A 23,167-nucleotide genomic window follows, 5' to 3' on the forward strand; every position below is an offset into this window, starting at 1 on the left:
AGCCAGAGAGAGTCATTCCAAGTGGGGTGAGTGAGCGAGTGTTTAAAAAAGTATGGAAAAAGGACCCGAGCCATAACCACTACAACCACCACCACCACCACCACCCACCACCCACCACAGACCACAGACCACAGACCAACACGGACTGGCGCCTCTGGCACGGGGAAGGGGAAGGGCAAGCCCGATCTAAAGGGGGGCAGGGGGGAATGTACCGTATGTACGAGGTACCTCGTGTAGGGCTCCGGGTCCAGTAACAGATGCAGGGCAGGGAAACGTATGCAGGGCTGGCTCGCTTTGCCTTGTCTTGCCTTGCCTTGCCTTGCCTTGCCCTGCCTGGTCGCTTGAGTGGCTGCTTGCTCGCTCGCTTATGTACTTTGCTTATCGTGTAGTTAGTTAGCTATTACTCGTGCCTCGTTTGGGATCGTTCCTCCTGCATCCGCCATGCATGCATGCACGGTACTTTTACTTACTTACCTACTTCGTCGCCTCGCCTCGCCTCACACTAACTAGCCGTCGACTCCCTTTCCCCCCCGTGCCCCCCGTGCCCCCATGCCTCTAACGTACGATGAACCGTTACTTCGGAAGCCGGCTCGTCGGCGGCAAGTCCACACGGTAAGGAAAGGCAAGGGAAGGCAAGGCGAGACGAGACGGCAGGGGACGGCAACGACAAGGGCGATCTTCGATCTGCTCCCCCCGGGCCCGGCTCCCTCTCTCTCCACCCTTTCCACGACATGTCATGCTTACCTTGTAGGTAGGTACGGTGGGATTATGTAGATCGTCCACCGGAAAAAGAGACTATGTACCTGTACCTAACAAACCATATTGACAGTACATGTATATGGCAGAAGAAGAAGAAGGAGGAGAAGAAAGAAAGAAGAAAGAAGAAAAAAAAGAAAACGTCCCGCGCATACATGCACGGATGCTGTGCAATAATGGATAGGCGTGGGGGGTCCATGTCGTGTCGTGTGATGATGTGTTGTGTTGTGTGGTGACAGTGGTGACGGTGATGGTGATACACGTACACAATGCATACATAACACACAGCGTGATGCATACATGATATATAATATGTAATAACGGGGCGTGAGTGATAATCATGGCATTGGCATTGGCATTGGCATTGGCTGTATCTGGGCTGCCACATATCATGATGAACGAGGCAGGATGGATCGTCGCCCGTTGAAAGGACATGGCGACTGATTGACTGATCGACACATGTTCCTTCTCCCATCCTTCCCGTCCCATCCCATCTCTCTTGGGAGACGATCAAACTGACTGCGTGGCACAAGACCCAGAAAGAGGAGCTTGGATGGATGGATGGTGGTTGGGTTCAGGGATCATGGACCGAGTACACCTCATACATACATACTTCCTGCACCTGTGTCGTTCGGTGCGCTTTTAGAAACATAGGTAGGTATATCGTTGGGTGGAGGGCGTGAGGAGGGAGGGAAGGGCGAGGGTTTGGTGAGTGTTTGGGTGGGTAGCCATTATATATATATATGCTCGGGTATATACTGTATATGTACTCATTTAGAATGAATAGATCGATCGAGGCCACCACCTACATCCATTGCATATCTACTGTATGTAGCTCCTCGAAATACCCACTTCTGCTTTCTTGGGCACATCCCTCGTCCCACTCTCTTGTGCTCGCTCGTCCTACTTACATAACATACCACGCAGATCGTCTCGTCTCGTCCCGTCTCGTCCCGTCCGTCACTTTCCCACTCCCTTGTGTGTGTGTGTGTCTGTGTTCCGTCCCCATGGACGAAATCCCTCGCATTATGGTGGGTGGCACCACCGCCACCACCACAATGTCACAAACCACCGCCCACTCTGTCTCGCGACGGCGGTGGCTTTCCTGTGCTTTTTGTGTTCTGGCCCCCCCCCCTTTCTTCTTCCTCTTCTGCTGATCTCTACTCCTCTGCTGTGTGTCCTCCCTCCCTCGCATATTCTCCACACACAAACAAATATTTCCACGCAAGGTATCTTTCTTTCTGTCTGTCGATTGGTTGATAGGTAGGGAGAAAGGGAGGGAGGGAGGGAGGGATTGTAGAGAGGGCCCATCTACGGTATGTAGAGTAGAAGGGGAAAAATCCCCCTTCTTCCCCCCTCCCAACCCAGTCTCGCCCCCATGATCATGTATGTAGTGTAGAAATCCTTTCCTTTCCTGCTCAGCAAGCCCCCTGGGCAAATAAAATCCCGCCAATCCGGTTAAAACCCAAAGAGAAAAAAAACAGCAAGAACGCTCAGAATGCCGCGTGATCACTCCCCGTCTCACTGCCCCCATCACTCCTCGCGTCGTCGTCGTCCCACTGCTCGTGCACGTCCCACTCGAAGATGTCCTGCAGCCGGAGTTGGTGGTTGCTCTCGGTGACCACCACCTCCTGCACCACCTGTCCGTCCCCGCGCTTGACCGTTCTCGTCTCTTCCACCGTCCACTTGCCGCGCTCCTGGAGCAGCTCCTCCAAATCCCGCTTCATGCCCTGCGTGAACGTGTGGTTCTTGCCCAGCATCTTGACCCGCCCCTCCAGAACCTGCCAGTACAGCTCCTCGGTCAGGTCGAGGTGGCCCTGTCGCCGGTACAGCAGGGCGAGCAACCGCAGACTCTCCAGGCGGCGCGGGTGGTTGTCGCCCAGCGTGTCCTTGGAGTCGCGGATGGCGCGGCGCAGCACCGACGCGGCCTCGTCGACGCGGTTCTGCCGCTCCAGCGCCCGGTGCAGGTTCGTCAGCGCCGAGATCGACTGCAGGTGTTGGGGCCCCAGCACGGTCGAGGAGATCTGGTACACTTCGCGCAGCACCTGCTCGGCCTCGGCCGGCTGGCCCTCCACGTTCAGCATGAAGCCGTAGCAGTACTGGGACGCGATGGCCCGCGGGTCGTGGGCGCCGTGGTGCGACACGAACTGCTGGTGCACGTCGTGCAGCGTGGCGCTGGTGACGTCGCGGTGGCGCATCTGCCCGTTGGCCACGTAGACCATCCACCGCACGATCGTCGTCAGCGGGTGGCTGGGCCCCAGCAGCCGGTCGGCGACCAGGTGGGCGCTCTGCATGATGGTCTTGGTGATGTCGCCCTGGTCGTGCATCTGCAGGATCTGGAGCGTCTGGTTGAGCGCCAACAGCACCTTGGGGTCCTGGCGCGGCACCAGCATCTGCGTGAACTCGGCGTCGGCGTCGGCGAGACTGCGTTGCGATAACGTATGGTTGCCGCGGCGCAGGTAGATGCAGGCGGCGAAGCACCGCGCCACCCACTTCCACGAATGCTCGTGGCCGCGTGAGCTGGCGGGGACCGAGATGGCCGTGCTTTCCGGCAGGTCCTGGGTGGCGTTCAAGATGCTGCGCGGTCCGTGAGGCGTCTCCAAATTCGGGAGACTGATAAAGTGTTCGCGGGTGGACTCGTGGCACGTCGGACAGATCTGCTCGTAGTCCATCGAATCTTCCGAGGAGCTGTCGGTGAACAAGAGGGCCCAGCTCCGGATGTCGTCGTGGCCACACAGGGACTTCAAGGGCGGGGCGTCCACCAGCTGCAGTGCCATGTACTCGACGTCTCGGCCTAATTGGCTGCACGACGTCATCATGGGGCTCGTGTCGTCGTAGACGGTGCCAGCATGGCGGACCTGGTCCTCCACGGCAGCCAGTGGTTCATTCGGAGCGGCAGGATAAGTATATGACAGGGCCACCGACAATGGGGCATCCTGGGGAGAGGAGACGGCGTGGGGGCGTGACGACGAGGGTGGTGATGCATCGGACGAGTATGTAGTGGCGGTGGTGCTGTCTTTGGATGTGAAATAAGGACCGTGCCTTTGAGGCGGTGACACGGTGAGTGGGACATATGGCGAGGCTGCATGGTGGGGGGACCAGCGGAGTGACGGACTAGCAGGGGAATGTTGGTGTTGGTGTTGGTGTTGTTGGTGGGCGACGGCGGAGGTGGGGATGGTGGAACACGAGGCTGGTTCTGGGACGCAGTGGACGGACTGTGACGCCGCTATTTCCCCCCTAGGAGAGTCCCTTAGGTCCTTTGCTGCGATCTCGGCCGGCCGTGGTCTGGTGGGAGTGGAGGCGGTAGGGTGAGGAGGAGGAGGAGGCGGTGGCGGTGCTCCTCCTTCTTCGGCCTCTGCCTCGGGCTCAGGTGTATAGGCTCGGACGTGAGCATACTGCTCGTGCTCGTGGTGATCGGCGGAAGTGGTGGTGGTGCTACATTTGACGTTGGCGAGGGCAGAGGCTAGGAAGTCCTCCTCGGTCATCTTCCGCCCTTTGATATACTTGTGTAGGTCTTTGAGAGAGCGTTTGTGGCCATGGATCACAAACGCCGTCGACCGCTTACCGCTTTTTTGGCGGGTGTGGTGCAGCACCGCACCTGTGGGTGAGCTGGTCGTCAGCAAGCGGCCGACAGACAATAACAAGAAAGCAGCAGCAGCAGCAGCATTGCTCAAGAAAAGGCAGGGGGGGTGGCGGACTTACATATCTGATAGTCTTTATCGGAGTAATTCTTACTGATTCCCCACTGCGACAGTCGGGCTTTATACATCCGCTCCCTGGTTTCAAGAAGGATTAAAATCAGCAACGAGTACCGAGTAGTCATAATGCAAGGGACGTTTTGAAAAAGCCCGGACCCTCTCCCCTCCCGTCCGTTCCCCTCCCCGGGTCAGACCAGGCCAAACCAGCCAGAAATTAAATCCTCAAAGAATCGAGTGGCTGGGGGAGGGGGGAGAGATTCCGGTAGCTCTATTTCTTTTTTCGTTCTTTCTTTGGTGGTGGCCTCGTTCCTCCAGAATAAGGAAAAAAAAAGGGACTTGATCATCATCACGACGACTCACGTTGCGCGGAAATTGTGCCGGTCTAATAGTATTCTCCTGACATCTCGCAAGGGGTGCTTCTCATAAAGGATCCGGATCTCCTCTTTCACCGCTTGCCACTGGGCCGGAGCAGGACCCTCTCGCGCCTCGAGTTGAGCGGCAGCAGCAGTGGGAGACGAGGAGGCGGATACTGCTGGTGCCGGGGCTGCAGCTTGAGCAACATGGTGGTGCTGGTGGTGCTGGTGCTGGTGCTGGTGATGATGATTGTCGACGGTCCATCCACGAGGATTGCCCAGGCTCAGGGCCATTGACTTCAAGTGATGTTGTTCAGCCGTGCTCAGTGTTCATCACTACCCAAAGTGACGTTAGGGGAGATGTCACCCGAAAATAATCCAGCCGAATCGCGAGTCAGCTGTGTTGGTCTTTTGGGGCACAGCAAGCAAGGAGAGGGAAAAAAATAGAAGAGAGGCTCGAACAATCAGGAAAGCCCTTCTCTTTTTTTTTTCTGTTGGCCTGGCTCGCTAGCTCGCTGGGGGGGCGAGCTTGTCACGCGGTTTATTTCCCAAGGGCCACAAAAATGAGAGAGTAGAAAAAGGGAAACCAAAAAAAAAAACCAAAAACAGGGTAAAGTTGTGTGGTTTGCCTTGCGAGAAAGAGAGGAAGCGGCCTGTCACAGAGGAAGTAGGTGACGAGGTGAGTAGGTAGTCGACGAGGAGGGGTAATTTGGGTGAGAGAGAAGAGACCCGTGCATTCGGCATGCATCTCTCGAGGGAAAAAGGCCCCAGTTCCAAGGGCCCGTTGCATATGCACTGTCCCTTCTGTCCCTTGTGTAGCCCAATCAATGCCCCCGCCGGCTTCAGCGGCGTGCTTTTAGCTTGACACGTAGCCGACAAAGTAAGATTGCGGCCACAACAAAAGCCTGGTGGGCTGCCCGCCCTCCCACTACGCTCACCCTGCCCCTCGAACGGGGCGACAGCTGCCTCCAGCCTCGGGGCGGTGGGAGAAAGGATCATCACCCCGGGAGCACAGAGGGGAGTAGTAAGGAAAAGGGGCGCCTCTGAAGGGGTTTTAAATACTCCGTACTTCACGTACGTCACTGTCATCGGGCACTCTCTCTCTCCCTAAAGGGATCGAATCCTTGAGTCCAGGGCTGGTGTTGGCCGGCAATCTGTGTGGTCCACCACGCCAATCAGACAATTGATCGTCCCAAGGGAGCTGCTGGGATTGCTGAAGTCTCAAAGTCACTTGGCAGTGCCCAATATTAGTAGGGTGTGGATGTGTGTGTGTGTGTGTGGGTGGGTGGGTGCGTGGCTGGGAGAAGCCGTTGCAAGTTACAAAAACCCATTGACTTTAATACTCCGGACTTGGAATTCCAACTTTGGGCCTTCGACCATGTCACCAGCCACCAGCCACACATGCAGTCTAATCCCAGTGCCAGTGCCAGTGCCAGTGTTTCATGGAGCGGGGGAAGGTAACGTATATACAATGCATATGCAAAGGAGACGAACAAAGAAACAATGATCCCAAACGCAAGTCTCCAGCTTAGCAGCGGATGTCCCTGGTGCCCGCCTTCCCTTCCCTTTCCCCGTTACCCATCCGCTGACCGAAGCCTCTTGGAGTGTCCACACATGTGATCGTCATCATCCAACCGTATTTCTCAGTGTTGCACATCCCAAGGTTTGCGTTAATGGTCCGATTTCTAAAGCCGCCATTTGATGAGACCATCCCTCCCTTTGTTGTCCACCAGCAATATATTTCACTCAATCTGTCAGACTCGGGGATGCTAGACCAGAACAATGATAATCTGCCCAAAATGACTGCCGATAAGACATCCGACCACGGCATCAAATGGAGCCCGACACCACAGGCGGGGGCTAAAGGGAAAAACAAAAAGATACAGCAGTCGATCCAGATCGGTCAACGGTAACGGTGATCAAGGGGTAAGGCTCCCCTGGAGAAAGGCTGCCAGCATGGTGAAGGGTCAATGAGACACTGGGGGATTTCTGTTGATGGGTATTGGCCTTTCTGCCGCCGTCTTCGGTCGAGACAGGACGTCCTTGGGTCTCTAACAACAGAACGAGTCTATGGGATAAGCAAATCGCCTCCAGCGGCTTTCGTCCGAGCTCAACGGCCAGCTCTTCGCCCGGATTGGTCAACCGTGGACGGCCGACGGTCCTGGGCACTATGAGACCGAGGAAAGTCCTCCTTGGAGTCGGTCGAGCCTTGTCGCGTCACTTGGGCGGGGAAATGTCGACTCGTCGCGGCCTTCTCAGCGTCAAACGTATCGGGTCCGGGTTGTGAAGGGGGGTGCGGATTAGCTGGGCCACGACTGATCATGGACTGTTGGTACGCTGGCGGGGGTTCCGATTCGTGCCCCGCGACATGTGCATATGCGGTCGACTGATATGCACTCGGGACGTACTGGCCAGCCTGTCCCGGCCTCGGCGCGAACGTGGCCGTGTTCACGGTGATGTTGAAGTTGGGAGAAGGTTGCTCGGGCCTCGACTGTCCTTGATAGTACGGACCCGGATTCGGTTGGATATGTTGCGGCTGAGTGTGGGCAGGATACTGGCTGTACTGAGGCTGAGTTTGAGGTTGGTGATACGCAGGTTGCGGAGGACTCGCCGGCATGTTCGATGTCATGGTCGCCCTCTCCTGCCGCCCAGGTTCGGCCGACTCACTTCCGCCTTCTCGCTTGACCCGCGGTTGCTGGGGTTTGTTTGTGCCGCCTTCCGAGGGTCCCTTTTTCGCCCGACGCCTGGCCGTGTCCGAATCTCTATAGTCGTACGGATCTCTTCTATAATCTCCTGCGTTGTGTCAACCCTTGCTGTTATGCTTCTTCCCAGGTAAGGAGGAGCGTACTGCCTTGTTGTTCCAAATACCAGTCTCTAGAGTCATTGATGAGATCGCGAATGCTAACCTAACCGCCAGGACGGGCATTCAGTATGAGGGGAGGACCATCGCACGGGGTGTGGAGGGGGGGGGGAACAAGGCTCTTACGGCATTGAGCGCTCTTTTCGCGAGGACACTGAAACCAGTTCGTGTTTTGTCCTGGCAAAAGGTCAGTCTGGACCGTCCACACATACACTGGACCTGGGACGGGGTTTTTTTCCCACCGTGGGATGCTGGGCCGATGTTATCTTCGCCGTGCGATCGACCCATCGTGTAATGTAGTCGACCAGAACCGTGGCGTTGATGTTTTCTCCGGGCACAAAGAAGTGAATGGGTTGAAGGTCAACATCACTGTCGTCAGTATCATTGTCGTCGTCTCGTTTCAGCCTCTTGCCCGACTTCGAGGGTTGTTTTGGAGGCATGACGGGAGGGAGAGGTCAGCGGGAACGTAGGCTAGAGGACGACACGGATCACGGGAGAGGCTGCTAGCAGCAGCAGCGGCGGCGGCGGCGCTCCGGGTCGTGATGAACCTCGGTCGCAACGCAGGCTAGCGGATTCAGGGAGAGGGCGATGGGAAATCGAATGAGCATGCTTGGAAGAGATGTGAGGCGGATCCAGACTCGATGGGAAGGGCCAGAGAGAGATCAACCTGGAGTTCTCAGAGGGTGACAAGATGATGATGCCTGGTTCTGGTTTGCGGCAGTTTCAAAAGTGCAGCCGCAGCCGATACATGTGCTGGCAAGGAGCTCAGTCAGTTTGGTTAGTTGGCCGGACGGGGTGCCGCAGGCATGGATGACATGTGCTGCAGGAATGGATGAGTTGTCAAGTAGGGGTTAAATAGGGAGCCACTGGATTTCTGAGTCGATGGCCATGAGAAGAGTAGAGCAAATGAAAAGGCGACTCCGACGGGCTGCGAGCGCGAGAACACATGATGCCCCCGTGGTAGTGGGCAACAGAACCCCGCCGTCGTGCATCATCGTCTTGCTATGGGCTTGTTTTGGGGAGGGGAGGGCCTCTGAGCAGTCTGCTCCGAAGGCGTGTGTCCACTTCTCGAGTCCTTCTCTCTCTCTCGTGTTCTCTCAGCACCAGACTTGTTTCCAAGAACGTCACCCCTCGGAGCGAGGTCCTCCGTGGACTACCGCAGCAGCCCAGCGTTGCTCGTGGGTGGACAGCAAGTTAGAACGAGGAGGGGTGTGGGAACCGCCGCCCCTCTCTCCCCCCCAAATCTTTGGCGCGTGGATTCTTTAGCGATATCTCAGGATCCAATGTGGCGGCTGGCTGTTGGATGATGGAAGATCAAAGACCAACCGTGAGGGGCAGCAAAGCCCCATTCCAGATTCCGAGCTGCCAGCAGACCACGAGCAATCGACCGATGGGCTTGCAGGAGAAATAATCCGCTTCAATTAGAGGATATCTAACCCGAGAAGGGGCCCTGGCAATCAGCTCTATTTGAAGTAAGCCCGTTTTCGGGAGAGAGAGAGAGAGAGAGACTGAGAGGGACAGAAAGAGGCCTGTAAACCAGGGTTCTGGTCCGCCAGATGGCGAGGGCCGACGGGCGATCGGACAAACGCACACGTCCCTCGAACATGAGCACCTCAACTCAGATTATTGGGGTCGATCTCTCTCCCTTCCAACGGCTTTGCGAGGAAGGGAATATCGCCTGGCTGCCGAGTGTGGGGCCGGGTAAACGACCGACCAAGAGTGGAGGACACGAGGGAGCTAGGGAGGAGAGGAAGAGGGGTGTCTCTAACGAGTTGCTCCGAAGACGGCCAGGAAACAGCAGGAGATCAGTGTATATGTATACATATATGTATGTATATGTGGTATATCCATCCACGTAAATGTCGAGGCAGCTGTCGAAACAAGGTTGTCACCATGTCAACGGCCCGGCAGGCACTACTATGGTCGACTCTCCTAGATACACTGCAGCCGGCTTGAAGGAGAAGCACGAAGCCTCCGACGTCAACGTTGGGCTCACCGCTTCTTCTCGGCCGCTCAGGGGTCGTGCCAAAAAAGCTAGTCTGGCTGGGCCAGCGTGTGTGACTGGCAAAACGTTGCTATGTAACCCGGTTACGAGAGTATATCAAAGGAAAGGAGTGAAGGGCAAAATGCAGCAAGATACGTACATACGACGACTGCTTCTCGGTTGTGGTTCCTGAAAGGGGGAAGCCAGCCTCGTCCACGCCTCAAACCCTCCCTCTGATCTGAACTAATTCCGTGACGCTGGCAGCTGGAAGCTAGCATCCTGGGTCAATGGGATGCTGGTGTTGATCGTGACGGCCAACGTTGCATTGTCATACGAGAAAGTCGAGTCCTGCGCACCAGGGATGTTGAGGCTCTGTGGCGCCGACCCAACGTTACAAACGGTGATCCGCTCGATACTGACATTGGCTGGATAGCTGTAGTTGCCGGACATGGAGAACGCTCCGTTGGTGTACGTAAAATTGATATACGTGGTGCTGGGTTGCTCGATCATAAGTCCATCATCAATGTAGAGCGATCCATTCGCCGACCCATCTGTTCCCGGGGCGATCAGGAGATGGAACCCTTTCGTCCGGAGGGCTGCCGTCGTGTTTGCACTCTCCACTCGCAGAGGGAGGATTGCACCACCGCGGACGTGGAGCGGGATGGTGGTGAAGTTGACGTTGTTCAGGGTCACCATCGACGCATTGCCTCGCACCGGGCTGAATCCACGGTTCCAGTCGTAGAATATGTCGTCGGGCAGATAGATGCGTACGGTCGTTTTGTTCTCAGCCGTGACGGGGGAAACGAGCAATGCATCCCCGAAGAAGAACTGCGCGTCGATGCCAAAAGTCTTGGAGTCCTCGGGGTAAAGATAGAACAGAGGGTTCAACACGGGCTTTCCTGTCTGCGTCTGTGTCCAAAAGGCAGTGTAGAGATAGTCGAGAGCACGGTAGCGAATGTCAATGGCGTATCTCGACGCTTGCGCAGTCAGTGGCCAACGGTATGCCTCTTGAGGCCGATCTCCGAGCTCATTATGGTTGCGAGAGAATGGCTGGAAAGCCCCTAACATCATCCAGCGCGCCAGCAACGTTTCGGTAGTGTTGCCACTATAGCCGCCTATGTCTGACCCGACCATTGGAACCTGGAAGACGGTCGCAAAGTTCATCATGGCCGAGATACTGAGCTCGTATTGACCCCAGTCGGCATGGTTGTCCCCTGTCCAATGGCCGACGTGGGCACCAGCGCCGAGGAAGGTGCTGCGAGTGATGACCAGTGGCCGCTCTCCTGGGCGTCGATTGAGGAGTGCATTGCGTGAAGTAGACGACATCATGGTCCCGTACATGTTGTGGGTGTCGTATTCGACCAGCCCATTGTAATGAACCAGATCGGTGTTCAGGGTCTTATTCGACAGACCACCGGCAGCATTCTGGATCATGTAAGGAGGATTGATAAGCTTCCTGCCCGGAAGACCGAGCATGTTGCCCGTGGCTGGCGTCTGTCGTTTGGAGTTTGATGGTGGTTGAAAATCTGGCGGGAAGCCGGGGAGGGCGATGGCGGGACCACTTCGCAGCGCCGCCGGCTTGGGTGGGAAGCCGTTCTCTTTAGCAAAGGCGCTGGGGTCCGAACACGGATAGTTGCAAAAGCTGGAGAACAGTCAGCAAGCCGCTGTAAAAATGACGGCGCAGCTCGTACTTTGAGGCTTCGTTCATATCAATCCACAGACCGGAAATGTCGACCCCGGTCTCGGGACTGAAGAAGGACGCAAACTCGCCGTTCCAATAGTCCTGAGTATCTGGATGAAACCAGTCTGGGAACACGGTTGGGCCGGGCCAGACGACGCCCTCGAATACTGACCCATCGGCCCTCTTCATAAAGACTCCTGAATTGTTGCCGTTGTTGAACGCCGAGTAGTTCTGATATGCGACTGCCGGGTCCACCATCATGATATAATGCTGCTGATGGGCGTGGAGATACGCCACTAACTCGCGCATCTTGTGCAGAGGGAAGCGTTGTGGATCCAATGTGAAGACTTTTCGGGCGTCCTATTCCCACGTCAGTGGCTTCCCAGTACCTGATCGGTGATCTTACCATATAGTCAATGTCCGTCCACATGGTCTGCAGCTATTATTAGCCTTCAATCCTTCCTTGTCCATGGAGTGGGCACCTACCTCCAAGGGAATGTTGGCTGCGCTATAGTTGTACACAACTTCAGCCACCTCCCAAACATCTTTGTAGCCATACCGGCATTGGTGGAATCCGAAGGTCCAATACGCCATCATGGCGGGTTTGCCAACGACCTCGGAGATTTGTTGCGAGACTTCAGTTGGGGAGGGTCCTGCCAGGAAGTAGAAGTCCAGAACGCCCCCGAGTGTGTTGTATTCGAGGTACTGGCCAGCGGTGTCGTTGATCTTGATATCCATACCGTTGGAGTTCAAGAACAGCACTCCATGCGTGCCATTCGACCCGCGGTGGTCAATGTATACCGGGTGATTCCCGTATAGATTGGTGCCCTGGGGGATTCCATAGGCGTCACGGGACCACAGAGTCCGGGTATAGTTGGAAGTGTTCAACCTGAAGTGATCCGAGTGCTCACCAAGCCCGTACAGATTTGGATGGCTGGGCAAGGACGTCCGCAGTCTAAGATATTGCGACTGAAAGATGATGGGGGATCCCGACGTGTTGAACAGGACCTCTCCCGAGGGTCGAGAGACGGAAAAACTGAAGGGATTCTCTGTATAGTCAAACACAAGCTGGGCATTAGAGGCCGTAGTGCCTTCTGTGGTATTGGGACGGGGAAGAACCGACTCCGGAACTTGATAGACGGTCTTGTTCTGGTCCTCGATGAGGACATGGAGCCTCGAAGCTTCCCAGAGAGTCAACAACAGAACACAAACACTTCACCAGCAATAAGCATACCAGATTGATACTCCACGGTGAGGGTGAGGTTGTGCAAGTCGGTGCCATATATATTACAGGCGGGCCCAGCGAGGTTGAGATCAGCTGTCAAGCCATTCGCCGTCTGCTGAACGTTGGTAGCACGGTAGCCAGGGCAGGCCTTCTGTGCAACTGCGACCCCGGCAGCAAAGACGCCCAACAGGACGGAAGTCAACATCATCTTCGCCAAGAAGTGAATCTGGATGATGATGATGAATAGTAGATGGATGAAGTTCAGCACACAGCTGAGGTCGGGCGGACCGCTCTGTTTATGAAGGACGGGAAAATCTCTGCTCGACCAGCTGGGCCCCGTGCCTCTCCCCCAGACAAGATTCAGCGTTGACCAGCGTCATGTTTTCTCGCTGGAGACGCACGAAGTAACATCGACCAGTTACCGACCACAACGTCAGAGCTCAAGTCAAAAGTGGTGGACAACAGGCAAGCAGCTCTTCCCGTCATCCAGTCACGCCCCAGCTTTTACCCCACAGAGTCGCATTGTGATCGAGCTGGGCGCGGAGTCACGGGCTGGAAAGGGCGTATTGCAGAAGATGGTAATTCTGGGGCAGCAAGCAGAATGCAAAAGTCCAATGGAAAGGCGGCGGTGCCTGACTAGAAGCTCCCCATGGCGTCGTCGAAGTATCAAAAATGGTTAAACTGCGGAGGAAGAGGGAGACAGTGACATTTGCCAAGCGGTGACAATGAACAGAATTCCCCCGAGTATTTTAACCAGGCGAGAGCGGGAGGGATGGGCCGTGGATGGTATAAGCACAACACACACACAGAGAAAGAGATGAGGCCTCCCTCGTATTGAGGGTCCGGACTCCGGAAGACCAACCCGGATGATGACTTGTCCTGGCCTTCTTCCCGAAGCTATATATTATATACAGCCAGATCCGGCATGGACAAGGCTGATCCATATACTGTATCGACCTTCCTATTACCTATCTTCTTTACTTACATAGGAGATCTCCTCCCACGAACAATATCTTCATGTCCTGAATACGGAAGGCCGGCGATCATCTCCAGGCCGATAAGGTGGGCATCTCCTCCTTCATGTCGGGGCTACCGGCAGTCGGCCGGCAGTGCTTGACTGGTACTATACACGACATCATCTTCCGTATATAGGTACCGCCTATATATACTGCCACCAATGGCCATGAACTACCACGAAAGATACGAGAAGTCCAAAAGGCTGAGGACAAACAAGGCTGGGCCAGCAGCAATACACCACGAAAGATGGTGCACCTCCTTAACTTTCTCGCACTCTCGCTCCTCCTCCCTACTCCCTCCCTCACACAGACAACCCCCATCGACGTGCGTGAAGCTACCATCGCCAGCATCCACAGCTCTCTATTCTCCGGCCTCACCACCTGCCGGGGCGTCGTGAGCGCCTTTATTGCCCGGATAGAGCACTTCAACTCGGACATCAACGCCATCATCACCCTGAATCCGGATGCCCTGTCCATTGCCGACTCTCTGGACCAGTCCCTGTCCCAGGGCAATGCCACCGGTCCGCTCTTCTGCATCCCCATCCTGCTTAAGGACAACTATGATGCCCTGCCCATGCCCTCGACGGGCGGGTGCTTGGCCCTGAATGCCTCGAAGCCAGCACAGGACGCCCCCGCCGTGCGAGCCTTCCGCAACGCGGGCGCCGTGATCCTGGGTAAGTCGAATCTGCACGAGTTGGCGCTCGAGGGCCTCTCGGTGTCCAGCCTGGGCGGCCAAACGATCAATCCATACGACTTCACGCGCACCCCTGGGGGCAGCTCCGGCGGCACCGGCGCAGCAGTGGCCGCCTCGTTCGCCGTGTTCGGCACGGGGACCGACACGGTGAACTCGCTGCGCAGCCCAGCCAGCGCCAACAGCCTTTTCAGCTTCCGGCCGACACGCGGGCTGATTTCGCGTGCCGGCGTCATCCCCATCTCCTACACACAGGACACGATCGGCGCCATTGGCCGGTCTCCGCTGGACATCGCCACCGCCATGACGGTCATGGCGTCGGTCGGCTACGATCCCGCCGACAACGTGACGTCGGCGATCCCGCCCGCCGTGCTGGGCACCGACTACACGACCTTCGTCTCGCAGGGCACTCGGACGAACCTCACGGGAGTCCGTATCGGCGTGCTCGAGGGGTTCTTCAACCGCGCCGCGAGCAACGAGACCACGCCGGTCAACGACGCCATGGACAATGTGATCTCCATTCTCCAAGCTCAGGGCGCCAGCGTGGTCCTCATCAACGACACGGCGACGTACAACGCCACGGCCATCTCGGCGCAGATGGACGTGCAAACGTGCGAATACCGCGAACTGCTCAGCCATTACCTCGCCAGCGACAACCTGACGGGCCCGCACCCGCGCAGCATGCCGGAGCTGTACACGGCCAACGCGAGCACGCCCGAGTTCCTGGTCATTCCGTCGCAGTACTCGTACGTGGAGGCGGCGCTGGTGTCGTCGACGTCCAACGCCTCGTACTACCTGAAGCAGGCCCGCATCGCCAACCTGACGCGCGCCCTGCACGCCACCATTCTCACCAACCAGCTCGCCTGCCTCATCTACCCGGAGCAGAAGAACCTGGTCGTCCCCATCGGCTCGCCCAGCCAGTCTGGCCGCAATGGCATCCTGGCCGCCGTGACCGGCTCGCCCGTCATCACCATGCCGATCGGCTTCTCGCCGTCGTCGCCCACCGCCCCCATCGGCATCCCCATCGGGATGGAGATCCTGGGCTTGCCCTGGAGCGAAGGCTCGTTGTTGCAGATGGCCAAGGCCATCGACGACGTGTTGCATGCCAGGAGAATGCCCGTGACGGCGGGCTTGAACGAGACCGTCGAGGTCACCACCGCCTACACTCAGGTCCCGCGGGTGGTCCCGCTGGGAGCGAAGAATATAGACAAGACTGCGTATCCTCTCGGCATATACTGATAGATATTCGGTATCAAGGTAGATAGATATCTACAGTAAATACGGCAATAAAAGTATGATCTCGGACAGAAAAAAGAACGCAGGCCATGTCTTTACCTATCAGTCCACTAAAAGGCACAAATATGTGCTTTACCTTCCCGTCCAAGTCAGGATCTCTACGAGTGTAACGAATGCCTCAGTCGGTTCGTTCATAGTAGCTCATCATGTATTAATACTCTCGTTATTGCCATGTGGTTATCTGTGGTATCTCGAAATCCCGTCAATCGTGAGTATTGCAATCATCTGCTCGCTCAACAGCATAGGTCATTATAGTCCAGCCCGTGGCTTCCATTCCTCACAATAAAGTCATCCGTCGCAACCAATGACTAGCCATGAACCAGAAAAATCGTGGTCTATCATCACAATATGACCTCCCAGCCCGCTTTCAAACCCTCCTACTCCGTCGCCACCGTAGCTGCACCACTCGCCTTCTGTTTCCTCAGTTCCTCCTCGATGAGGCTTTGCTTCTTGACATACTCCATGACAATCTCTTCTTCTGTTCTCTCCCGCGTAAGTTCCTCCTGGCGCCTCTTGTCTTCCTCGTGTGACGCGGTGATCGCCCGCTGCAACTCCTCATCATGCTCATTATCGTCCACTGTAGTTGGCTCTGTTTGTCCAACCGCGCCCGTAGGTTTGGCCTCACGTTCTGCAACCCCTTTCTGCTTGAGTTCGTTCTCGGTATGTCGCTTTTTAGTCTCCTCAAGCTTGCGCACAAAATGGTCGTCGTAGTCAGTGTCAATGGCAGAGTCACTGTCATCCAAATGATGGTGATCGCCATGCCCTGGTTCTGGGTTTTGTTCTCTTGCAACCTGAGCCTGTTTGTGCTCTTCCAGGCTCTGCGCCAGAGCCTTTTCGAGTTCGGCGTCATGCTCCTCCTCGGGCTTCTCTGAGGTCGTGGACAACGCGCCGTTCTGTCGAGCATGTTCTTCTTGAGCTCTCTTGAATTCTCGGATGCTGGCTTGGATGGCTTGTTGGTATGCCGCGTCAGAATACTTATTCGGATCATGGCCGGAACTATGCAATTCCCGGAGACTGGCTCGCAGTGCCCGTTCAATCACAGCATCTTCCATGGGGTTGCCAGTACTCGTCGAACTCACGGAATGCTTGATTGCGTGCTCATAGCCGGCCAGGATGTTGTCCTGGGATTGCGAGGGCGTGCTGTCACGGCTGAGTGAGGAGTCCAGACTTGAGAGAGAATGGGTGTGCCTGAGATGATGACTGGTTTCGTGGTCGAATGGACAAAATTTGCATCGGCTCTTGATCTTGCCACCGCCCTTGCTTTTTCTCATCTCTTCCTTTTGGATCTCTTTTTCACGTCGTTGTATTTCCTTTTCCTCCTTCCTCAGTTGATCCCGTCGTTCAGCGAGCGCCTTGCGTTCGTCCCAGCTAAGGTGTCTCGTGTTTCGGAATCCGTGAACCAACTCCACCGAATCCGTGTTGGTCCTTGTGATGATGTGACTTTCGATTGCCACCTTGCGATCGTTTCCATAGAGTTGGCCGTGCTTTCGGGTCTCTAGCCTGCCGTCTTTCCAGGCGGTCACAATGCGTTGTCTCTCCTCTGGAGAACTGTTCTTCCAATCCTCAAAACCTTGCGCTGTGCGAGCGGCAATGATATAGTTCTGCACCGAGCTCCCAAAGTGCTTGGAAATCTCGCTGTAGATGCCCTTTGCGGTGTATCCCGGAAGTCCCCAAATGCCAGCCGCTGGTTTGAGAACCAAGCCGCCGAGGCCTTTGGCTGCGCCCTTGAAGAAACCCGCCGCACCCTCTTTCTTCGCACCTGCCAGAGGCTGAGTGATTAGGCCTGTGATACCGTCATAGAAGCCATATCCGAACTCTTTGCCAGCCACCCGCAAGCCAGAATGAAGTCCCACGATCTTTTCATTCTGTCGTACGGTTTCGTCTCCGTATAATTTTGGTGCGTTATGGAATCCTTTTGCGAGAGACAATGTGAAATCCATGGGTGACTTAACTCCGGCTGAAATTATTTTCCCTGCGGCTTTGGCTCCCGAGATCGCCGTTTCCAGCGAGACTTGTCCAACCTCTTCGCCAACGCAGGAATCGTGATTCCCATTCGGTGACGGCGAACCAGAGCGGGATCGGGAGCGGTGGTGAGACGAACTATGATGCCGGTGATGATGGGAAACTTTTGATGCTCCATCAGCGGACAAGACGGTGGACATGGATGAAGGCGCTGTCGGCACAGCGGTTGTTCCTGAGGAGATTGACTGCTCAGACGTGACAGGCGTGATTGTTGCCGCTGTTGCACTTGCAACATCAGAAGAGGGTCGATCTGAGGGCGCAACAGGTGTAGAAGTACCACTAGTTGAGCGTCTTTCGTGGATTTCTTTCAGTTCTCCCGAGGCTGTCTTCAAAGACTTGAGGATTTCAACCGGGAAATCGGCGATACCCATGGAGAGATTCCCCAGTGTTCCAATCAAGGCGGCAGCACCGCCGGATATTGGCTCCCAAGGGCCATCTTCTGTCTCGTACTCTCTGGGCCGATAAAGTTTCAAATCCGAGAAGTCTAGTAGACCCTCAGTCCCGAGGACGGTGGCTGCAAGCGGCGATAGACGAATGTCCGTTCTTTTGACACGCCAGACCGCCATGCGCGACGGATCCAAAGAGCATCTCAGGTTCGCCATGTGCAACTGCTTGTGAAAGGACTGTGCACCAGCTTCACAACCATCCTCTGCCTTGATCTTCAGGCTCAACTCCTTTGCGCGCTCGAGTGACTCCGGCTTCAGTGCTTCCAAGATCGAGTGTGCGAGCTTATCAGCAGTCAGGTTCTTGTACGCAATGGGCACAGGCCCTGCCCCAGCCCTGGCAGTCATTGAGCCCCAGAATGGTTGATCGCCAAAGAATGGGACCACCACCGTCGGTCGCCCGGCCAATATACCAGCAGCAGTTGTGCCTGCACCACCGTGGTGCACGACGCACGACACATGGTTGAACAGCCAATCGTGAGGGCAGTTGCCAATCATGAAGACTCCTTCTGGTATTCCCAACTCATTGGCACCAAGCCCACCCCAGCCCTTGGACACTATCGCTCGCTGGCCAGTCTTTTTGATTGCATCAAATATCATCCTAGTCATGGCATTGGGGTCGTCGACCACGATAGAGCCGAATCCAATGTAGACAGGAGGCGGCCCGGCAGCTAAGAAATCTGCCAAGTCTTGCGGTGGTGTATAGTTCGTGGATAGGTTTAGGAAGAAGAACCCCGATATGTCGATATAGCTGCCCCAGTCTGCTGGTTTCGGAATCAAAGCCGGCGACCAGCAATAAGTCCACGGGATGCGCAATCGGCTGACCATGCCCGGCGCCCACATGATACTCACGGGTTCCAAGCCTAGACTCCGCTCCCGAAACCTGTTGATGACATCTCCCAACCCCTGCCAGGTCAACATGTCGACCAAGGCATAGGTGACAAAGTTTGTGATACTGGCGTCTGTATTCGAGGAGATGATGTTGGCGAGAGGATGGGGGAAAGACTGGGTTGGCGACCAAGGCATGGTGAACATTAGATGGAGGGGAATGCCCAACTTCTCCGCGATATGAACATGAGCGAAACTGGGGGGGTTGGCGATGATCGCGTCTGCGACGAAGGGCTTCAGCGTCGGATCCATGCCGAAGGACACTGCACTGTCAAAGCTGCGGGTATCCATGGTGTCATCGCTCGCAGGCATGCCCAAGCCGTCTCCAGCCTCGATGCACGATCTCCAACAACCTGTGATGATTTCGTAGATGCCCTTTCTTCGCTTGCCCACATCTCCATTCTTGAGGGAGTCCATTCCAGGCATCAGACCCGGATTCTTGACCATGAACGCCATGAGCTCGGCGGGATCTCCTCCAATGCTGAAGAATTCCAGGCCATTCTCTGTGACGAACTGTTTGAACGTGGGATGGGTGGCGATTCTGACACGGTGCTTGTATTTGTTCTTTAGCACCTGGCCCAATGCCACAAAGGGCTGCACGTCTCCTCTGCTGCCCACGATCTGAATCACAATGTTCATCGGCGGTGGAGGCAGGCCATCCGTGTCTCCCAATCCCTCCGGTATTGGCGGCTCGGATGGGGGTTTCTGCCTCGACAGCTCCAGTTGGTGGCGCAGGGCAGGCAAAAGCAGGCTGGTGAGCTTGCCCTTGTGCTGATTGATATTGATATTGACTCGGCCATCACTGGCTAGCCGTGCGCCTGTATTCAGGCCGTTCTGACTTATGTCGAGCTGTCCATACTCTGCGCCGTTGTAGGCTGGTGGAGGAACATCCTCCAGATGAGGAGAAATGCCGCCATGGTGCCGTACATGCCCTTCCGGCGAAGAATTTGACACATTTGGATCTCTGGGACTATCAACCGCCTCCTCTTGGGCAGCTGCAGCTGCGGCTTCCGCCTCTTTCAGGATGATGGGGGGGATAGGTTCGCCTTGTCTCGGCGGGGTAGCGGGGGTATCTGAGTTAGACATTATCGCACCTAACGAGGCATCAAGGATGGACTAGGATCATATGAAGGTAAGAGAGGTCGCCGTCGGAAGGGAGGGGACCGCAGGAAAGCAGCAACCAGAGGGTGCGAGAACTGGGGGGCGGCGAAAGTGAGAGGACTGGGAGGCACACTGAAAGGGTGTCGACGTTTGGATCACTTGAAGTCAGGTGGGCATGAGCGGTGACAAGCACGGAATCACTGCTATGGATGATACAGCGGGAAGGGAAGATGTCGAAGGCTGCCGGCAAAGGGTATATCATCATTTTGCTTGTGTCCCGCCGACAGTAGACATCATGGTCAGGGTTCTGCAACATTGACCACAGAAGGAGGATGTTGAACTAATGCCGCTGTGGCAGGTTCGTGGTTGGGCTGGGCGCGACGCTTAGCCAGAGCCGGTGGTTGCAGGCTACAGCTAATAGCCGGCTGCTGGCCTAGAGGGATCGTCTAGGGAGTCAAGGCCTTGAGCTTCTTTAACCCGTGGAGCCTGCGGGCGAGGGCAAGCCTAGGGAGACCGTGCCAGGATTGGAGAAAGGCTCATCCCCCTCTAATAAGGTGCCCTCCTTTCACCTCGCTGATTCAGCAAGTGCTAAAGTCAGCACCCTGTTCTTTATGCCTCTTCCAGCAATTAGTATATCATTCCCTTCCTGGCCACTGTGTCTCGACAGACCTATTCCGAGCTGCCCCTCCTCTTTTATTGCTCGTCTCTTAGCCGGCGCAAGTAACTCACATAAGGCTGAGGGGACTACTGGACGCCACCATCTAACCCATTCATCACGGCCGAAGCTGAGATAATCCTAGGTAATCGTGACCTATTACTCGGAATGCATTGCCGTCGAATAATGCCGTCTAGATTTCTCTATGAACGCTGCTTTTTCCAACTTTGTGCAACCCCTTCCATCGTCTCGAACGTAATCTCGCCATCCCCAGCTGCTTTTTGCCGTTGCACTAGCCTCGCGATGAATCGATCAATCATTCCCACAATATGCGCTCGACCCGCGCTTTCAGGGTGCCAGATCATGCTGCAGAGAGTCGTTCTTGGTTAGCAAATCGCCACAGGGGGGTCTGGATCGCTTATGGGAGCAGCATTAGTGTGACTTACGGATATACGGAGCCATAACCTTTCCCAGGCCCTTCGTCCAACCAGCTTTCATTTTCCCAGAGCCAGTCAAACCTATCCCACCACATCTTTTCCACAAGGTCGACTCCAACGTAGCCTTGCGTGTTGGCTGCGTAGGGATAAAAGCCAAGCTGGAAGGTTGTTAGGGTGAGATCATTCTCGTGAGCCACAGGCGACTTACTGGTGTCATGTCCTCCGTGTACCAGCTCGAGGGAATCTCCACCAGAGCCTTGTTGGCCTCAGCAGTACCTGGCTGTGGCTGTACGGGTATTGAGGTCGGAACCATCCAACTGCTGGCATCCTTCTTGTAGTCCGGTACATGCGGCGGCTCTTGTGGAAAGGGATTCACTAGGAAATAAGGCAAGGAGTCGTGGGCGTTCATGCTGCTGTCATAAAGAAAGTCGTGCTCCTGCAGAAGCCGGACGGTTGTCTCGCGAATTTGGTATAGAGGTGCTCTATATCCAACCGGTTTCTTACCTTGCCTGAGCGTTGTTATCAAGCCGATGCATTTCTGCAAAACATCCCTCTCCTGTTGAACGGTCATTGCATATGCACCCTCATGGCTGTATCCATGAAGTCCAATTTCTGCTCCACTCTCGGCGATCTCGCGCGCCTGCGACGGGAATGTTTCTAGACTGTGGCCGGGGACGAACCAGGTGAGCTTATCAGAAATACCGTGCTTTTTGAACAACCGAAGCAGCCTGCCAACCCCGACGTTGGCGCTGAAAATGCCCGCTGAGTAATCCGAAAGCGTGTTCTGGGGATCGTGGCCTGTACCCAGATAGCCGGAAATGGCGTCAAAGTCAACGGAGAGACAAATTCGCATTCGTCGTTTTCTTGTAGCCGGAGTCAAAGAGACCGGTATGGTTGCCATTTGAAGCTTGGTTTCCTTTGCACTGGTTCCCAAGACCTGCTCCTGGCGCCAGATGATCCGGCCCTCCATCCCGCCGTCGACAGAAATGCATTCTCCAGAGATATGGCCAGCCGCACGGTGGCTAGCCAAGAACGCCATAGCTCGTGCGACGTCTTCGGGTTGTGCAATCTTCTTCAGCGCAACAGTGGCCTGGCATTCTGCCCACATTTCCCTGGGATCATCCAAACGATCACCAATGAGGGAGGTGTTTACCCATCCTGGTGCTACAGCATTAATCCGGGCTTTCGCATTCAGGCGCACGATTTCGTTCTTCACTGTGCGAACAAGACCATATTGCAAGCCAGCCTTTCCAGATGCGTATCTGCCGAAATGTTAGCATCTTCCATAGGCATTCCTTGGAGTATCTGTCCACGAACTCCGCATGTCCTTCCTGGCCAAACTTTCCAGTCTCTGAACCAGTGATGACAATGGAAACGTTGTCGAGTTCGCTTCCTTTAGCTTCTTGTGCCTTCTTCACCGAGAGCAGGAAATGCTTGACCGTTAAAAATGTGCCCTTGACGTTGTTGGTATTGACCTTGCTGAATATAAGCGCAAGACCCTGGCGACAGTTGAGCGGAATAATTCACACCTTGTCCCAGAGACCCTCCCCTATCTCCCATATTGGCGGATGAGAGCTTTCATCCGTGATGCCTGCATTGGCTATTAGGATGTTCAATGGGCCGAAGTGGTCTGTTGCAGCTTGGAATGCTTCAGAGACAGAATTTTCAGACGTCAGGTCGCCCTGAGTCGTGAAAAGCCTGGAAGACTGCTCTGGTGATGAACACAGTTTTGATTCATCGATAGATCTTCGATCAAATGCCGTGACCCGGCACCCAAGAGCTGATGGTAACTGTGAGCACTGTGTCGACGCACATGGCTCTTGGGAGAGAACATACTGAGAAATTCTTTTACTGCAGCTCCTCCAATTCCTCCCGCTGAGCCTGTGACAAAGACATGAAGACCCTCAAGTCCTAGAAACGAGCTTGAGCTTCCAGCCATGTTGGACCTGCAGGTGCGCCGCGACCTGGATGCTATTCGCACTTTCTCGCACAGAAAACAACGTATTAACGTCTACACCATCAACTTTTCTTCAACGGACATGTCCGTCTGGATACCCAAGG

At 55.5% G+C, this 23,167-nt stretch overlaps 6 protein-coding genes across 6 annotated transcripts; 1 reads left to right on the forward strand and 5 right to left on the reverse strand.

Annotated features, from left to right (window-relative positions):
- Window positions 1-2,249: 2,249 nt before the first annotated feature.
- Window positions 2,250-5,101, reverse strand: AYL99_05466 (hypothetical protein; the record flags this gene model as incomplete). Its single annotated transcript, XM_018836978.1, has 3 exons — window positions 2,250-4,354; window positions 4,459-4,532; window positions 4,815-5,101. The coding sequence occupies 3 exons, from the start codon at window positions 5,099-5,101 to the stop codon at window positions 2,250-2,252; spliced, it is 2,466 nt and encodes an 821-aa protein (XP_018693831.1).
- Window positions 5,102-6,917: 1,816 nt separating this feature from the next.
- On the reverse strand, window positions 6,918-8,107 carry AYL99_05467 (hypothetical protein; the record flags this gene model as incomplete). Its single annotated transcript, XM_018836979.1, has 4 exons — window positions 6,918-7,600; window positions 7,656-7,713; window positions 7,794-7,844; window positions 7,910-8,107. 4 exons carry the CDS (start codon window positions 8,105-8,107, stop codon window positions 6,918-6,920), a joined length of 990 nt encoding a protein of 329 aa, XP_018693832.1.
- Window positions 8,108-9,894: 1,787 nt separating this feature from the next.
- Window positions 9,895-12,765, reverse strand: AYL99_05468 (hypothetical protein; the record flags this gene model as incomplete). Its single annotated transcript, XM_018836980.1, has 5 exons — window positions 9,895-11,293; window positions 11,343-11,692; window positions 11,739-11,765; window positions 11,819-12,513; window positions 12,567-12,765. The coding sequence occupies 5 exons, from the start codon at window positions 12,763-12,765 to the stop codon at window positions 9,895-9,897; spliced, it is 2,670 nt and encodes an 889-aa protein (XP_018693833.1).
- Window positions 12,766-13,820: 1,055 nt separating this feature from the next.
- On the forward strand, window positions 13,821-15,503 carry AYL99_05469 (hypothetical protein; the record flags this gene model as incomplete). Its single annotated transcript, XM_018836981.1, has 1 exon — window positions 13,821-15,503. The coding sequence occupies one exon, from the start codon at window positions 13,821-13,823 to the stop codon at window positions 15,501-15,503; it is 1,683 nt and encodes a 560-aa protein (XP_018693834.1).
- A 434-nt stretch (window positions 15,504-15,937) lies between these two features.
- AYL99_05470 (hypothetical protein) lies at window positions 15,938-19,999 on the reverse strand (the record flags this gene model as incomplete). The annotated part of the gene is made up of 1 exon (XM_018836982.1): window positions 15,938-19,999. One exon carries the CDS (start codon window positions 19,997-19,999, stop codon window positions 15,938-15,940), a length of 4,062 nt encoding a protein of 1,353 aa, XP_018693835.1.
- An 873-nt stretch (window positions 20,000-20,872) lies between these two features.
- On the reverse strand, window positions 20,873-23,045 carry AYL99_05471 (hypothetical protein; the record flags this gene model as incomplete). The annotated part of the gene is made up of 6 exons (XM_018836983.1): window positions 20,873-21,035; window positions 21,116-21,264; window positions 21,315-22,368; window positions 22,424-22,581; window positions 22,636-22,886; window positions 22,943-23,045. 6 exons carry the CDS (start codon window positions 23,043-23,045, stop codon window positions 20,873-20,875), a joined length of 1,878 nt encoding a protein of 625 aa, XP_018693836.1.
- Between the last annotated feature and the right edge of the window lie 122 nt (window positions 23,046-23,167).

The sequence above is a fragment of the Fonsecaea erecta genome (assembly GCF_001651985.1).
Source record: "Fonsecaea erecta strain CBS 125763 chromosome Unknown Scaff4, whole genome shotgun sequence".
In the NCBI taxonomy this organism is placed as follows: Eukaryota; Fungi; Ascomycota; class Eurotiomycetes; order Chaetothyriales; family Herpotrichiellaceae; genus Fonsecaea; species Fonsecaea erecta.